The sequence below is a fragment of the Sinohyriopsis cumingii genome, chromosome 8 (genome assembly GCF_028554795.1).
Source record: "Sinohyriopsis cumingii isolate HCF-2022 chromosome 8, ASM2855479v2, whole genome shotgun sequence".
NCBI lineage: Eukaryota > Metazoa > Mollusca > Bivalvia > Unionida > Unionidae > Sinohyriopsis > Sinohyriopsis cumingii.
The window spans coordinates 102,995,993-103,015,725 of NC_142968.1; the positions used below are offsets into that span (position 1 = coordinate 102,995,993).

The 19,733-nt window shown below is 34.7% G+C and overlaps 1 protein-coding gene across 3 annotated transcripts in view; it reads right to left on the reverse strand.

The window, feature by feature from the left end:
- Positions 1-19,733, reverse strand: part of LOC149794267 (histone H4 transcription factor-like) — a 160,951-nt gene that overhangs the window by 132,785 nt on the left and 8,433 nt on the right. For all 3 annotated transcript variants that reach the window (XM_089968411.1, XM_089968409.1, XM_089968410.1), the window contains exons 2-5: positions 19,551-19,732; positions 14,782-15,002; positions 11,989-12,094; positions 2,097-2,249 (exon numbers count right to left, since the gene is read on the reverse strand). In XM_089968411.1, coding sequence (XP_089824537.1) covers positions 2,097-2,249; positions 11,989-12,094; positions 14,782-15,002; positions 19,551-19,725 — 655 coding nt within the window. In that variant the 5' untranslated portion in view covers positions 19,726-19,732. The remainder of the gene's footprint in view (positions 1-2,096; positions 2,250-11,988; positions 12,095-14,781; positions 15,003-19,550; position 19,733) is intronic.

A 19,733-nucleotide genomic window follows, 5' to 3' on the forward strand; every position in this document is an offset into this window, starting at 1 on the left:
GATGGCAGTGATCCGTAACGGTGAGCGCTTTAGACCACTCGGCCACTCGGGGCCCCCACTTTTGACCTGGTAGGGACCATTGGATCCTACATTTGCCATTTTTTTAAATGAACACTGTAAGACCCATGAACAACCCCATCCAACATGTAAGGAAAAGCTGAAAATAAATGGGTTCATCTTATTTACTTGTGCATAAATTGCATACAACTGAGAAGTACACAGATCTATATATACTATCACATGATAGACCCCAAATCAGAATTAAGCAAAGGTTCATAATTAAGCAGAGGTGCTGAAAGTTGGGCTGGAGGTTTTGGGGTTGCCAAGGCCAAAGGGCATCGCATCGATAGGTGTTCCGAAGGGCAAACTGAATTTTGGGGCTTTTCCAATAAATGAAATGCATTTATCTCATGGTTTAAATACAATTCTTTCCCAACCAATTACAACAAAGGGAAAAATATGTTTTTGGTCCTTAATAACTACTTAATGCTCACTTGATTTTCTTAAGTAGAAACAGTATGCTATCTACTGAATTATGGGAGTGCAAGGTAAAAAAAAGATATGTTAACAATGTTTTTCTTCAGTACAATCATGTGTGTGTCTGTGATTTGGATTTTTAAAGTAGATTTAACGTTTGTTCAGTCATATCGCTACGATGTCTGCAGTGTGACAGTTTATAGTGATGTCTAGCACTGAGGCATTATGCCACAGACATGTAGCATGATGTCCCACCCAGACACATTATCCTGACACCAGACCGACCAGTCCTAACACAAACCTCTTAACGCTGAGCACCAAGCAAGGCAGCTGTTAGTACCATTTTTGTAAGTCTTTGGTATGACTCAGCCAGGGATCCAACCCACGACCTCCCACATCCGAGGCAGATGCTCTAACCACTAGGCCATCGAAGCTGCCCAGTACAATCGTATACTCACCATTGCAATAAATCAGATTAAAACAAATATAAATTCTATTCTAAAGCTCGTAGAAAGCATAATTCCCCCCACAAGGACTTCTGATTTGATAATCTATTTTCATTACAATATTGGATTTCTTATCTACTATATCCTTCCACACCATTGGGGCTTGCATCATACTTCACACATAGCCACATAAAACAAACACTATACCGTGTAAAATATGACTTCCCCATTGAGCTGCCATTTTCAAAAATATACAAAACACTGTGTACCACACACTAAATATCTTCAAATGAAAACCAAGAACAGTGACTATCTGGTAGTAAATCAACTCATCAGATGTCATATTGTATAAGCAGGGCTTGACTTTCATACTGGTGTTGCGTGGGCACTGACTAAGGTACTTTCATACTGGTGTTGCATGGGCACTGACTAAGGTACTTTCATACTGGTGTTGCGTGGGCACTGACTAAGGTACATTCTAAATGGTGTTGCGTGGGCACTGACTAAGGTACCTTCTAAATGATGTTGTGTGGGCACTGACTAAGGTACATTCTAAATGATGTTGCGTGGGCACTGACTAAGGTACATTCTAAATGGTGTTGTGTGGGCACTGACTAAGGTACATTCTAAATGGTGTTGTGTGGGCACTAAGGTACATTCTAAATGGTGTTGTGTGGGCACTGACAAAGGTACATTCTAAATGGTATTGTGTGGGCACTGACTAAGGTACATTCTAAATGGTGTTGTGTGGGCACTGAGTAAGGTACATTCATACTGGTGTTGCGTGGGCACTGACTAAGGTACATTCTAAATGGTGTCGTGTGGGCCCTGACTAAGGTACATTCATACTGGTGTTGCGTGGGCACTGACTAAGGTACATTCTAAATGGTGTTGTGTGGGCACTGACTAAGGTACATTCTAAATGGTGAACTAGTTCCCCAGATCTGCAACTAGAATATACAGAGGCATCAAAGAAAATCAGAAATACTGAAGAAGAAAAAATACCAAAACATGGAAATTGAAAACTCCAATCACAACTGTTTGCCAAAAAAACTGAATTTGACTACGGTTTCATGTTAATTTTTTCTGATCTATGGGTTAGCTCTGCAACAGCATATCTGTTCACAGCTGGCATATGCTTTACCCATGTAAATTCAAAGTAAATTCTCTTACTTTGCATATCCTCCTGCCTGCGGAGGTGATCAAAGAACTTGGTTCTGTTGGAGAAGAGCCCACCACATGTCGGACAGGCCACAACTTTTTCCTGAGTGTGACTTCGTAGATGTTCTTTCAGCTTGTGTTTACTTTTTACCTTGGTTTCACAGCCTGAAAAATTAACAACAAAATCTCTTCATACAGAGATAACTGATGTCAAGCCTTGTTAATGCAGAAAACAATCTTAATTTTTCAGGTCAGAATGATAACTAGTGTGAATATACTCATGCCGCTATTCTTTGAAATAAATTTTTTTCTAGATCCGTTATTCGTCTAAACAATATGGGTGGTACAAAAAGTATCTGAATTAAAAAGTTTTTAATGTACTAATAAAAAGTAGTATATCTTCATATAAGCTCCAATGCACTGATGATAAATACAGCACTCACTCTCTATAAGACCATTTATTACGACAGTCCCTGTTATAAGGCAGGAATGTACATGGATCCCATTTCATTATTCTGTACAAGAATTACATGTTTTATGTGCTTAACTATAACAGTCTCACTATAAGGCCCTTTATTACAATACAGTCCCTGTTATAAGACAGGAATGAATACGGATCCCATTTCATTATTCTGTACAAGAATTACATTTTTTCTGTGCTTAATTATAACATAGTTTCACTATAAGGCCATTTATTACAACAGCCCCTGTTATAAGACAGGAATGAACACGGATCCCATTTCATTATTCTGTACAAGAATTACAAGTTTTATGTGCTTAATAAGGCCATTTATTACAACAGCCCCTGTTATAAGACAGGAATGAACACGGATCCCATTTCATTATTCTGTACAAGAATTACATGTTTTATGTGCTTAATTATAACATAGTCTCACTATAAGACCATTTATTACAACAGTCCCTGTTATAAGACAGGAATGAACACGGACCCCATTTCATTATTCTGTACAAGAATTACATTTTTTATGTGCTTAATTATAACATTGTTTCACTATAAGGCCATTTATTACAACAGCCCCTGTTATAAGACAGGAATGAACACGGAACCCATTTCATTATTCTGTACAAGAATTACATGTATTATGTACTTCATTATAAGATGCCTCACTAAAAGATGGTATATTCTATTACTCCCATGAACAGCATTTTAATGTGGAGTAATGTATCTTTCAATGTTGTTCCAAGCTTGTTTTAGGATGGCACAGTGTCTTGTCCTCTGTGGAGCACACTACCCTCCTTTTGGGCAACCCTATCTTAAATTTCTACAGGAATAATACAAGGCATATGGTAATAGTATTTAGGATATCAACTCTGTATCATTTACTTTTATATTTGATTGTGATGCAAATATTACCATAAATATCCAATGGATTGCATATGAATGCCATGTCTCAAAGACCATGTGCCTTCAGAAGAGATTTTATCTCATTCCAAGTACCCAGATGGGAAATAAACCATGAACAGTTGTCTGGGGATAATGCTGTTTCTGTTTAATTAAGGATGTTTTGTTGAAAGCAGGCAAAGTAAAGATAAGTTCTGACATACATTCCTCCAACATCTTGCTCAAAAACAATGTTACAAACAGAAATTACAAAGTTATTGTGCAGGTAATTAACTCACTGTAAATTAAAAAAATTGGCTTTGAAAAAATGCATCCACAAATCACAGAACAGCTTTGTTAAACATTTCTGATTTGTTTTCCCCAATATTAAGTATATTGAGATTCTATTAAGTATATTCTGCTTCTAAATTACCTTTGTAATATTCTACTTCAAAATGAACTTAGTACCATTCTATTTCAAAATTACCTTCATATTATGTTGCATCAAAATTACACCAGTACCATTCTACTTTAAATTTACCTTATAACCATTCTACTTCGAAACTACGTTTGTGATATTCTACTTCAGAATTACCTCAGTACCATTTTACTTGAAAATTACATCAGTACCATTCTACTTTAAATTTACCTTATAACCATTCTACTTCGAAACTACGTTTGTGATATTCTACTTCAGAATTACCTCAGTACCATTTTACTTGAAAATTACATCAGTACCACTCTACTTAACCCTGGTACCATTATATTTCACAAGTACCTTATTAAAGGTATTATTTTTAAAACAAAAAGTGCTTGAATCAATCAGGCAAAAAATAAGATAAAAAAATGAGCAGAACAAAATGTGGTACAATTAAAGTGGTCAGATTTTCTAATGGATTAAAAAATATACAAAGGGAAATAACTCTACAACTGCTGACATGAGGTAACTTGTAATATAATAAGATTCACATGCATTCAGTTATCACAAATTAGTGCCAGATGCTACGATTATACAGGCTCCATATTATTTCAAAAATAATAACTTTACAGGTCTGTTGCTTTTATAATGCATATTTTGGATTATTAACATTTGTTTCAAAACTTTAGAATTCCCAGTTTATCAAAAATATGAATACTTTGTCTAGGAGGTCATGTTAGCTCAGTTGGTAGAGTGTTGGACTCATAATCCACATGAACCCAGATTACAAAAATACCAACTGTTTATGACAAAAATACTGACTTTCAGGAACATATACTGATTTTAAAAACTTTAATGAATATGTAACTATTTACAATCATCAACAAAGTAGGACAGTTAACTTCTTTATTTAATGTCATAGATGCATGTGTTGCACCAATTGGAACAGGGTGCCCATTCAGAGGGTGCATGAATGAAACACACACTCATACACAGGCTGTTAAAAGGAACCTTTCCCACACCATGTTTTTTTCTTTCAATTGTCATCGATTCCAATGTACCATTTTATAGCGATGATTTCCTTTTTGCACATGAGTAATCCATTTTACTGTCTGGATAAAGTGTGTGAAAAAATTGCCAACAACACTAGTATCTGAGAAGAAGGTTAAACTCTAAAAGAAATTTAGTAAACCAATACTTTGATCAAATAACAACAAGGTTCGCTCTGGAATTTGTTAATGTCATATGTTCAGGCTGAGTTCTTGATGATGAAGTAGCAAGCTGAAGTTTAGCTTTTTCATGCAGTTTTATGTCATTGACACTGCCATGCCTAATAGTGAAATCACAATGACACAATTTGAAAATGCAAGGTCTTCTCCTTTACTAGATGGTTTCACAAATCTAACCAAGCCAGCACAATTGTCCTTCCAGTTCTCTTTTCTTTTTGCTGGAGAAAATTTAGAATCTTCTGTTCTCCTTTTTGACAGGACGAGAAGATGAATATTCCGAAGATGAGAGACAGTGATAGTGGCAACTGCTTTGAGCAATTCAATATGGTGGTTAAAGACTGGCATGTTAGCCTCAATTTCGAATGAACCAGTCATATGTTAGGATTCTGTATGCCTGTACACATACAATACATCAACTCTCAGAGTGGAAGCATCTGCCTGTTCTAAACAGAAAATTGCAAGGAAATTTTTAATTTAATTTTTTTTAAGGTTGTGGGTTCAATACTCACCCAGGCCAGTCTAGGCAGACTGCCTTGGTGTGTCCTTGGGAAAGACACTTAGGTCCAATTTCCTCTGCATGATAACAATAATGTGTTAAAAGAGCCAATGAAGCAAACAAATAACTTTTTCTCTATAATTTAAGATTGACAGTTTGTATTTTTCAAAACATGCACTAAACATTTTGCCTCTCTGTCAGCTTACCATCTAATTTTTCTGGCTAATTTGTCAATTTAAATCTTCCTTTTTCATTTGTAAATTTCCATCGAGTCTTCTGACAATTCATGCATGTAAATAAATCTATGTACAAATTGAACAATCTTTAGCCAAGCTGCATTTGAATTTCCCCAAGCAGCAGCCAAAATGATCCCTATATATGTTTTGACATTTCAATCATTTGCTACACCATTCTGAAATATTCCCTAAAGTAGTACAGCCATTTCAGTTATTTGGTACACCAAGGGATTGCACTCTTAAATGTTCTCTGTAAAAACACAGATATTTCAATTATTTGGTACACCAAGGGATTGCACTCCAAAATGTTCTCTGTAAAAGCACAGATTTTTCAATTATTTGGTACACCAAGGGGCTGTACTCTGAAATCTTGCCTTTTTCTTTTCCCTTCTGGATACCCCTCTCATTAAATCTTTATACAATATCTTTTTGTGTTTATTTTTTTAGTTCCCTTACAGGAATCTTTTTTAAAACTACGAAGAAAAAAAACAACATTTCATTAAAAGTTAAATTCAAATGCATTTCTGCAAGTTCCATTATTAGGTAACAGAGTCCTCTCTCTCTCATATATATATATATATATATATATATATATATATATATATATATATATATATATATATATATATATATATATATATATATAATAAGTGCCTTTTCCAAGGCCACACTAAAGCAGATGACCTGGGCTGGCCAAGGCAGATGTAGAAACTTTCACCTTAGGATTATGGAGTCGGACACTCTACCACATGGTCACAAAAAAATTGCTGCAATGCTGCCAACAACTGGAAGGAAAAATGGTGTTGGGGGGATGTTGAGGGATGTGTCCTCTGCTGACCCTCCAAAATCAGGAATGGTTCTATATTATCATCTTTGTAGTACAAGGCAGAGCCTATTTCGAAAATGATGTTATGTAAACAAACCATCTGACATATGGTGTTTAAATTCATAGGAATAAATTTGTCCCGAATTTATAGAGAATCATTTTATGTTTAATATAACTCATGTGGAAAAAGAATAAAAGTAATGTAAAATTATTGTTCTGTCATTACTGGCACAGAAGATGAAGTTCTAAGGTCACAATCTCCATAATATATAAAACTGAATCGCTCTAATTCTCTTGGTCCAGCCTCATCCATATTTTTTGGTTATGCCAAATTCGAGGGGGCTCCGAGTGGCCGAGTGGTCTAAAGCGCTCTCCATTACGGATCACTGCCATCTCACCTGTCTTCATGGGTTCAAGTCTTGGATTCAGCCAATGTGGATATCTGAGAAAGCTTGCCAATAGCTTCTCATGTGTCGGTGGTTCTTTTGGGGGTTTTCCCGGGTTCTTCCTCCACCATTAATGCTGGCCGCCATGTATAGCATATCGTGTGCTGAAAAATGGCGTTAAACCCTACAACAACAACAACCAAAATCAAGAACATGTTCCGAAAGATCTTCACGGCCATGTTTACTAATGACACAGGTGGCCTATTTCAACAAGAAACTCTGTCAAGTTGACTTCTATAACTCACAGTGATGAATGTGTAATTCTGAATTTCTGGTGTCTCTTTACATGCCTCAAAAAATTTCTCGTTTTTGTTTTCTTTAGTCTAGGTGTGTCTTGATAGATTTGAGTTTACTCCATGTGCTTGATTGATGTGACCTGCAGAGACTTCTCAAAATGCATGATGCTAACTAAATATTGTTGACTGAGATGTAAATCCATTTTTTCTTTCTCAGTGGTGTTTCAATGCTTGCCATTTGTACACGTGCTTTAAGTGTATAGACTGGTATTGATAATGAAAAGGAAAACTTACAGCATGTGTACTATTTATCAGAACCAGTGAAAGCATGTTTTCCTAAAAGGAAAATTTGTATCATTTAAAATATCATTTTCCCATGAATCCGAGAGGGCAAAAGTATTAGAGTAGAGGGATAATAATTCAGAGTGCAGGTTTTCAGGTAAAGTTGTTGACATCTTTTCTGTCGTTATTCCCACATTTTAGCATAACGTTTGGGCATACTGTAACACCCTGTCAAAAACACCCAAACAAACTAACTAAAACCCCAAACAAAATGACCACATGGAACTTCACTAAACTTCTTATTTATGTTTTGGTAAACTAAACATCTTCATGAAGGTCATCATTGTTGTCTCCTAATTCTAGGGTCCCTGGATGGCAGTAAAACTTCAAATGTTCATAAATTTCAATTATAATGTCATTATTATACATACTTGCTTATTAGTTCAATTACAAAACAATACAGACTCTGAGCTGTCCTCACATAATGTGCTTGCCAATCAGGGTCTATGTTGTTTGTTCTACTGATTATGCCTAAAATATTTCACAGGATATTACAATTTAGTAGCAGGCATGCCATACTTACTTTTAACAAGAAATATTATGGGATATACAGAGTTCATTATGGGTTTTTTCCTGATGATTGTTGATTTCACCATATAGGAGATTAGGAGAGATGGGCATAGTACAGACGGGTATAAAAACAAATGGGCAAAGTACAACGACCAGTGTTGGAAAAGATCAATCAATGGATTCTGTTCCTTTTTGTGAAAACAATAATGCAGCAATTCAAACATTTAATAGTTGCTTAGCATAGCTGTATCAGAACAATCATAAAAAAATTCACACCTTTTCCCGTACAGAAATTTCTCATGGATTCCGTATGAAATACTTATGGAATCCGTATGGAAGAGATATGGACTGAAAAACTTATGGAATCAATCAATTTATTCCATATCAGTTCCATAAGTACTTTACAGCAAGTGAAAATTCCATATGGAATAAAGTTGCAACTTTAATCCATAAGCACTTTTCCTTATGGAAAGCAGGCTCATGTATTATAGCATCATGGAAAATACTCTGAAGAATTAATAACCTAAACTATCTGATTAAAATAGAAATATTGGTGGGAGTTAGAGTACATGTATATGTCAGTGTAGCTGATGTGGAAGGATGAATATATACTCATATAAATTTGAAGAAACACATGTATGTCAGTTTTCTTTAATTTATTTCCACAATGTTTAAAAACAAAGACATGACCAAAAAAGTAGGGAAAATGTAAACATGATCAAAACATTAATACCTGGTAGTACAAGCATAGATGAATCTTTGGATTTAGAAAATTTGGGGCAAGGTGGATTTTGGGCTTGTTCTAATGTTTATTCTGAAAAGTAGTTTTGTTGGCTTCCTATTAAAATATGCTCTACAAAAATCATACCCTAGTAAAAATTTGACTTAAATTTCAGCAAAATCAATGAACATTTCTTGACATTCACTCAAATGTCATTTTGCACTAAAATTATGGTATTTTAGGAGATTTTACCAAAATTTCTGAAAATATCAGTGAAATTTTGTGATTGAAATTTCACTGACTGTCAACATTTATGAAAATGTCAGTGGGAATTTGTGATTGAAATTTCACTGAGAGTTTGTCAAAAATTCTAAAAATATAGTGATATGTTGTGATTGTAATATCACAGACATTTTAGTAAAAAAAATATAAATAAGATATAATAAAATTTATTTTTGTTTCTTGTACAATTTGATTGATTTTCAGCAGCATTTATTTTCCCTGTTTGTGATAGCTGTAATTGTATTGTTTATTTTGGGAACAATAACTTCTTTCCACATCTTTCTGGATTATATTTCTTTATCAAATTTTGTTATTGTTGTTGTTGTATTTTTTAAAACTTAAACTGGATTTAACTGCCCTCAAACAAGTTTTCTTGTTTTCTGTTTTGAATTAGAAATTCGCTTTTTTCCTGACCTGAATCTGATTTTCCTCGATACGGACCCTTTTTTTAATATCGTCTCCGAAACTTTTTTAAAAATAATGCTCTATTCAGTCCCATTCTGCAACGGGCTTTCTGATAAGTATTTGTTCCGTTTATTATTTAAAGGATAATCGTTGTAAAGAGCTTTTTGATTGGTCAAAATTTTGTACTTGCCCAATGAATCGTTGCATAACATAAACTGATGGGAATGCTAAACATGGCGATTCAAGCGGGATACGAGTTTGTATAACCATCTGAAAAATGTGCGGCAAAGAGAATAACTTGAATCAAAGTTGATGGGAGCGTAATTGGTCAGTGTGTATGAAAACTGAACGCCTGTACTAGCATTTTGCTTTTTGTGCCATAAACAGCTCTACAGTAGCGGCTAATGTGCTAAATAGGACAAGGAATTGAACCAGGATGATTTCGAAGTTATATAACTCAAAACTGATTAACTTCCAGGATGAATTTAAGGAGGACAATGGATAGATCACTGGTGGGAATTCTTGCAAAATACCCATGTCTATCAAAGATCGTCATATCTTTGCGGAATTTTCTTGGCCCACAAGTAGAACCATCGTTCAATATCGATCGTGAGGCATTATTGTGTATATTATCAAAATATTCTATGTGTGTTGGAATTCAGTGTAAAATAAGAGTACTTATATCACAATAAACGTTTGTCACGGCTGCTTATGGAACAAGGACTAATTCAAGAGACCACAACAGCATCATAGTTTGTACATTAATCAAAAATCAAGTTGCAGTACATGTGACATGGCAGGCTTTTAGCATTTCTTCTTTTCATGTCTCAAATGGGTGCTTTTCTGTAATTTTGCATTATTTTCAGTTGAATTTTTCAATGCAGATTAATATTTTATATATGTTTATGTGTTCACAGATGCCTGTGCATATATTCCAGGCTTGATACTTATATTTTTAAAATCACTTAATTATTTAGTGTCAAGCCAGATTCTTCACATCATGTATATTCTGTAAATATTGTACATAACAGATAGAAGGCCTCAAGGTAGATTAGTTCTGTAATTAAGTTACCTTCTCTAAATAAAGTCATTATTATTATTATTTTTATTATTATTATTAACTCCCATATCTCTTGCCTTGGATGTCATATAATTACAACATCTTTAAAAAAAATCATGCAAACTTAATATCACCTTGGTTAATAAAATCCTGTTTAAGTCATATTCATTATTAATCTGAAATGTATGAAAAACTTCTGAAACTTTGGTAAAATACTATATAATGATCAAAATTGTAGTGAAATCTCACAAAAGTTTTAGTCAAATATTTGCGAAATCTCACCAGACTTTTCAGTGAAATGAAAAAGACTTAAGTGATGCCATCATGGATTAGGCTTTGTATGCGAGAAGAAAATGAGGACAAGAAAAACCTAAATCTTATTTGATAATGTCTGTCAAAATAAAATTTATGATCCATTTTATAAATTATGGTGAATATTCATAATTGATTCCCAATAAAGTCAAAGAATCATTAGGCAGTTTAATAGAAATCTGAAGCAGATTTTTTATGGTTTAGACAGAAAGCACTTAAAAAAAAACTGTCTGAAATCCGCCTTAAGTATGCCTGGAAAATTTTGTATGGGATGAACTATTACCAAATTCCATATGGACCATTTACAAATTCCATATGGAGTATTGCCAAATTCCATATGGATTATTGCCAAATTCCATATGCAATTTTAATTTTATTCCATATGGACAACCTACAGACCTCATGGACTAATTAGCATATTCCATGAGATTTTCCATACGGAGTACGTACGGAGTCCAGAACATTTCCATATGGATACACTGAAATCCATAAGAGTTCTTCAACTATAGAACAGAAATGTCCATATGGATATTTCTGTAAAAGTACATATGGATTCCATATCCATTCCATGTGGAAAATTTTGTACGGGTTTCTACCAGACTGCCATTTTTGGTGCAAAGAATCAATTTGTTTAAATGATATTGTGTCTATTTTAACAAATCCCACAATGGTGCGTCTTGACAGAAAATCTTGTCTTTTCTAACATATGAAAGATTGCAGAAAATAAGGTTTGGTGTGGTGTTTTTGGGTACAATGCCATTCTTCAATGCATGCTAGGCTTTTGATGGCAACAAGTATACATTTCACTGAGTAAGAATGCAGGAAAACTGAGAGAAGAATGACTGACCCCCAGGAAGCTAAAGGCAAGCTTACTAACATTTTCATATTGTCCAAAGCAACTTTCAAATCCAAACAAATAGAGGTGAAATGTGATAGATTTGCAGGCAAGTGCCTCAGACCACTCGGACACCTGGGGTCCATGCAGTAAAACAAAAGCTGTGTTTTTAATTGTAAGCATAAGACAACTGCCTGCTTAGCATTACCCTCCCACTGACAGGCACATCCATCCTTCACATTGTTTCCTTCTGGATAGCAGTCAGCGTGGTTCTCCACATGACGATAAAAGATTTCAGCATTTTCATACAGGGCCTGTCATAAAAAAAATTCAGCATATAAAGGGGACTGTTTTCCTGAGCAGTTATCATTCATAAAATATTACAAATGCATTGTTTTAAAACTTATTATTGGCGGAATCTGCTCTGATTCTAAAACACAGTTCAGATACTGATGGTGAAGAAAATTTAAACCAAGCAAGAAAATATATTCATACAACATAAAACTGGCAATATGATGTAAATGAAGGGCAAAGTTCTGTCGGACAGGGTCATAAATTTGTAAAATTGTGTACCAAGCTATCTGTACCTTAATGTGTGTGTGATTTGGATTTTTAATGTAACTTTAACAATTTTGCAGTCATATAGCTACAATGTCTGCAGTGTGGCAGTTCATAATAATGTCTAGCATTGAGGCCTCATGCCACAGACTTGCAGCATGATGTTCCACCCAGTCACATTATTCTGACACCAGGTCAACCAGTCCTAACACTAACCTCTTAATGCTCAGTGCTAAGCAAGGCAGCTGCTTGTAAAAATTTTATAAGTCACTGGCATGACTCAGCTGGGGTTTAAACCCAGGATTAATAATTTAATGGAAAGACTCATGTTTGATTTAGGTTCAATCCATTAGGTCTTTTAAAAGTTATTGACAAAATAAAATTCATAATGGCTGTGAGCATTTAACTTTATTGTTCAACTACAACAACAACCAATATCTGAGTTAATTTAGACTTATGACCCATGTCCACATTAATATATAGAAGATGACCCAAGTTAACATTAATATCTAAGTAACACAAGTCCACATTAAATATTTAAGCTAACACAAGTCCACATTAAATATTTAAGCTAACACAAGTCTACATTAAATATCTAAGCTGACACAAGTCCACATTAAATACTTAAAGCTTTAGTATAATCAAGAACCTCAAAATTTGATATACAGTGCAACCACGCTATAACACACCCCGCTACAACACAGATTCGGATATAACACGGTCGTGGCGTGGCTCCCAAAATTTCCTGTATTCATTTGCACATGACAAAATATTTTTTGTTCAAAGTACATGAAATAGTGTATAACAATTTATTAACATTATGGGGAAGAGATCGCGTATGAATTCGAATTTAATATAATCGTGGCAAGGTTCCTGAAATTTTAAATGTATGTGTATTTTTCTTGTACTGGGGAATTTTTTTTTTAAAGTACAAGAAATAGTGTGCAAAATGTTTATTATCATTTTGGAAAAGAGTTCACGTATGAATTTTAATGTAATACGATCGTGGCATAGGTTCTGAAATTTAACAATATCACCTGGTTCTTGAAGTGTTATGCCAAAATAAACATTATTGGAAATGTTACTTATTACTGATCCATGAGTAAAGCCAGTAAGTCTTCTTTGTGATTGTCTTAAGTTAATTCTGTATACAATCATTGCTCAAACAATAGCCAACATGTTTGTCCTTTAACTGCATACACAACCAAGCAGCAGACAATGCGGTGGTTGATAAAAGATTCTCATAGCTTAATAAACATAAAAAAAACAAAAGCCGACAACATGTTTGCTGGGCTTGGCGGCATTATTAGACGCAATCCGTTGACAAGTAAATAATGTCCGCTTTATTAGCTGGAAAATGAAAGGGTATGAAATTGTACTTGCGTACAGCTTATAAAAATTTATAAAAGTAACTCGTAACCATTGCAGGCCTACTGCACCGAGTTATTGGGTTTTACATGGGTATGGTGTTTGTTTATGGACTTGTTATTAATTTCCTATTTTTTTATAAAACTATTTTACTATTATGGAAAAGCAAGTTCACAAATGCAAGTTGTTCTCTGCACTTTGCGCAATGACTAGTATAATAGTTTTCACATGTTTCTTTCGATATTCACAAAATCTGAAGTAAAAGTTATATGCATGTTGAAAGCATGTGTTGATTGTTAATTATTCTTGCTGCAGTCGTTCAAACAAATAGGCGTACAAGCGTTAATTATTGGAAATTTGCAATTGACAAATTTACATGACAACGCATATGAGAAATTTTACCAGCATGAAATCTGCGGACACCGTTCATACACCCTGGAACGTAATGAACCGTACACGTGCTTCCTCTGTCTTAACCTGATTGTGCTGCTAATTATTCCCATTGAATTCAGACACATAATGATCTGTGACAAAATTAATGAATAGTTTAAATATGCATGCAATTTTTGCAATGGAATTAAATATATTACAGATTAATTGCAAGCCCCGATGGTACGATATCAGATGGCAAGTAAACGGTGTTGATACTCTGTTCATGCTGTATATTAGACATTGAATTCAGACACAATGATCTCGGACATTTTGTCTTCAATACTGTAAATCTTTGTGCAATTTTTCAATGGAATTACATGCATTATAGATGAACTGCATGCCATGATGGCATGATGGTAAACGATGCTGATACCCTATTCATCATATACATTAGACATGAATTCACGTATATGTGCCAATGAGCTGTTCTCTGAAAAAATAAAATACTGTAAAACCCAACATTAACGCAACCCCGATATTAATGCTATCCAATTTTGTATACCCCAAATATTGCGTTATAGCAATGTTTGACTGTATTTCTATGTCTGTGTTTGACGACTTATATAGGATCATATCAATAACTTAATATGTCACGGGGGGAGGGGGGATTAAAATATATCCATCCTCACCCAGGTATATTTACCTCACAGAGTTGCCAACCACACTGTAATCTTTCAGGAAGTTCTGGGACCAAGTTTCTACCCTGAGCATCCAATTGACAACCGTTGCCATTGGTTTTCTCTATCAATAACCTGCCTATACACTTGATCTTGACATGAAAGGCATGGAAATAGACATGACGTTGATATCCTGATCCCTGTCCCTCCACTGCTGAACCACATTCACGCCACTCGCAAATGTATTCTGTACATTAATAAAAAGACATGAATTTCAAGTGGTCCATTGTTATAAGGCATATCATTATAACATTTCCTGATACAATACAGGTAAAGCTGTGGATCCCATTGAACTGAGTGTTAATTAATATCACTGTTCCTGATATACATGTAACACAGGTACAGTTGTGGATCCCATTAGAATGAGTGTTAATTAATACCACTATTCCTGATATAACACAGGTACGGTTGTGGATCCCATTAAGCTTATTGTTAACACCACTGTTCCTGATATAACACAGGTACGGTTGTGGATCCCATTAAGCTTATTGTTAACACCATTGTTCCCGATATAACACAGGTACAGTTATAAATCACATTAAACTGATTTTATTTGACTTGTAGTTCTTCACTTCTCATTACCCATCGTAAATTAATTTCACATAGTAATGTACACTTTCAAAATGTAAATTTGTATTAAATATAATTTTTTTTACGTACCAAAACACCTTTTTACATACCCTGCTTTCTTGTTATAACAATTCAATTTCTAAATATCACATTTCGTTAATTTACTTCTAGGATTGGGGGCTCCAAGTGGCTGAATGGTCTAAAGCGCTCTCCGTTATGGATCATTGCCATCTCACCTCTGTCTTCATGGGTTCGATTCTCAGATTCATCCAATGTGAGTATGTGAGAAACTTAGAAAGCTTGCCAGTAGCTTCTCGTGGGTCGGTGGTTCTTTCCCGGGTTCTTCCTCCACCATTAATACTGGCCGCCATGTATAGCCTATCGTGTGCTGAAAAATGGCGTTAAACCCTACAACAACAACAACTTCTAGGAAGTTCTACAAATACTCTCCTGATGTAAGAAAACTAGTATTTATGTGGGTGAAGTTAACTAGATTATCAGAGACTGGTGTTTTACGGCACATCAACATAAGTAGATTATTTAGTCCTGAAGCAATGGGACTAAAATGCCTTGCCGAGGTACACATCAAAATGGCCAACCCAGCTGATATGATAGTAGGTTAAAAATCTGTACCTTTTGCTTATAAGTCTATCACCCTGTCATTGAGCTACCACAGCTAAAATCTCCATCAGTCCCCTCTTACTACATATTATATAGGATGTCTGCTAATCTTATATATTTTCAAGGTTGTACATGTATAAACGATTTAATGGATTACATTTCTTAACATAGAAAAATCATACATGCATAAATACATAGTTTAGCAATAAATTAAACCGAATTTAGTAAAAGAAAACATTTTACAGAAAGAAAGAATCAATATGAAAGAAAGTACCAGTCAGTAATCAATAATGTATAAAGTTTAACAGAGGCCAGATCCATATTGCAGCCCTTTCCATTATACAATGCAATCAATTATGTCATTAATTTCTTGGCAAAACTTTGCAACTACTCGGAAAATTCTAGCTCCAAACTTTGTACTGCTTTGATAAACAAGACTCTACAAAAACTCTTTAAAAAAAACCCCAAAAACAAGATTTAAAAAAAAAGAATTAAAAAAAATCTAAACCCGAACGGATGTTAACAATATTCAACTATGGTCCATATATGTGACTTCTATAAACATGAAGAAGAATTCACAGAGGCTTAATGATTTATTTATCAAGACTGCAATAAAATTGTTGTTTCACTATGGCTCTCTGAAGTCAGCCAATTACAAGTACCTGGTTGATTCTAAACTGTAGGTTGTAAGCCAAACTGTTAATTAGACGCTCTTTCATCCTAAAAATCTTTCTGTGTCAAATTGATTTCTGTCCAGCAACTGCCAACACATTAAAACCCATTATTGCATTTCACTTCAGTGAATGAGAGATCTGAATAATATGAAGTCCCAAGGTGACATGAACCATTTCTTAAACATTTTAAACTGTATATAAAAATAAACAGATTTAAGGGCGAGCAGCAAGTGTACATGCCTTAACTGGGAAGTTAGATTTGAAAATTAAATACACTTCTTTATAATAGGTGTACTGTTATAAGTTCAGGTGCCCTGTGCCATTGTTAAGCACTAAGATATGACATCAAACATAAGGCCCATAACAAATATGAGCATTTTCTGTCAGCCGACTGTCCAATTTCATTGCAAACCCAAGCACTCCACTCCACCCCACCAACCCCTGGTAAAAGAAATTTCAAAACAATTTCCCAAAATTGATTTGTTAATCTAATTGAGTTAGTCTATCCCAACTTTAAGCGTTTAGCATATTATATATATATATATATATATATATATATATATATATATATATATATATATATATATATATATATATATATATATATTTATAAAAAGAACCAACCAGACACACAAAAAATACAACCCCTACCTACTTACCTAATTTTAAAAGCAGTTTAATAGGAAGCATATTTCTAATTTTAAAAGCAGTTTAATAGGAAGCATATTTTTGGTGGCCATAGTAACTTATTTTAAGTAGGACAATTTGAACAATACAAGTTACATATAGATTTTTACAAATGGCATTTAAAATGTAAAATGGACAGGTATAGTCATTCTAAAAACAGAAATTACAAGTACTCTTTGTACCCTTTCACATTAATGTTAGAGGAATTACCTCTAGAAAGCCACTCTGGCCATAAGGTGTATAAACAAAGGGAGGTAACTCTTACAGATTACCTGCCCTTACCCAACTAGGGATAATACTGGGTATCATCAGTATTAGTTGGTGCAAAGCATGAAACAGGATGCTTACATTGAGGGGAGGGTTGGGACGATTTAGAGTAATAAGACTCGGTAAGTATTTTCAAAGAAACATAATTTACTATAATATTTTCTTTTTCCCTCAAATCCATTGCAGAATCACATTAACAGTAGGAGAATAGGTATGAGGAAGAAACGCTGAGCATCCAACCTCTACGTGAATGTATTATGTGGGGTCAAAAGAACTCTCTACTTTTAACGGTGAGACTCTCTAACAATAGCTGACACAACTGAATATAAGTATATAGATGTTCATGAAACTACCCTTTAGGTTCCTGTCATTGACAAATTACAAGGAAAGGTTTTCTCTGACAAATACTGCAAAGTTGAAAGATTTTACCCAAAAATGTGGTTGCGTCAGGAGTGGCATAGTCTGGGCAGCAAATAAGTGACCAAGAAGATTCAAGTTTGTATCTTGCCATTCAAATAGAAAGTGGGCATGCTAACCACTGATTCCATTACGTCTTTAATTGAGATATTGCAATGAAAGGCAAGGATCACAGAAAAAAGCTTGTTTTTTGTGAGTGAAAGTATGCTGTCTAACTTTATGTATTTTCAGTTTAAATTCATTTTTTACAAACTAATATCTTAACAGCTTTAGTGTTTGGTTCTGTGACAACATTTTCATTCTTCAGTTAATGTTTATTTTCAAAAGTACAACATTGACCATTAACTCCTAGGAACTGTCCAATCAGATAATAGTTGACTAAAGGCAGGAAACTACTGAAACAGATGTAGCAGCTGACCTCAAAAGTAACAATGTCATGGATTAGCTAGTGCCTGGTGATAGATTTGCAAGAAAGTGACATAAAAATAAATTTCTTTTCAGTAAAATCACTCCGTTCATGACATAATTGGCCATTTATAGAGCCCAGCTGTCAATATGTTTGTTGTTGTTGTTGTTGTGGGGTGAAATGAGATGTGGTGAGATGGCAGTGATCTGTTACGGTGAGCACTTTAGACCACTTGGCCACTTGGGGCCCCTCAATATGTTTGTGTTGTGTGCATTAAAATTTTGTGTTACTCTCTGAAAAACAATGTTATTTTCTAAGTTTACGCTTGAAGCTGTAGAGGAACACTTTCTAGCATAGTGACCCATGAACTAATACATGTATGGTATAAATTGTACAGCATTCATTTCCAACCTCTTTTAGTGTTTTATTACGTCTGTCAATAATGGTTACAAGTGAGCCACTGAAACAGCAAATAAATTAAATTTATTGCAAAAGAACACTGTCAGTATGCCTGACACATAAAAGAATATAAATTTCTTGAGGATTAACTTGTACATGCACTCATTTATTAGAAAGGTACATTGTAGCTATGCAGTTTGAATGATGTACACTATTCCCATGTAGCATGGGTTGGGGGATATTCAAGAAATGTAAAACATGGTATTTTGTCCATGTTATCATGTATGTAAGTGCTGATGAAATGGCACCCCACTCAGAAAAAAATACTATGGCAAACTGGCATCCTCAGGTCTGCTCCTTACCACAGCCATGCATATACCTAGCTAGACTACTGTGCCATCCCACTCTGCTGTCACCTTGCATGACAGAAAATTATCACAAGACTTGCCAAATTATCAGCTGTCAACTTGTCCTGTTGGGCACATGACTTATCCTACTTACATTTTACTCGTATTACATTGTACATAATACTAGGCCTGCTTAAACCACCTATCTCACTGGACCAGCATCTTGAAAAAGTGACTTGACCCTCTTCAGCCCTGCCTCCTAAAAGGCTACACCTTTTATAAAATTTCATGGTATAGGTGGGGTTTGCTTCATAAGCATAGAATATAGTATTCAAGCTTTCCTGTACCTTCCTCTTCATCTAACTGGTTCTTCTCAGAGAGATAGTCAACAATGTGTTGTGTGATGTGAGCTAGGAAATTGTCCATGTCCACATGGACTTCCTGACACTGGTTCCACTCACATGGCAAATAATAGTCAGCTGGGGATATAACAATTGCACGAGATGGCTTCTTTGGTGGCATCCTGGATC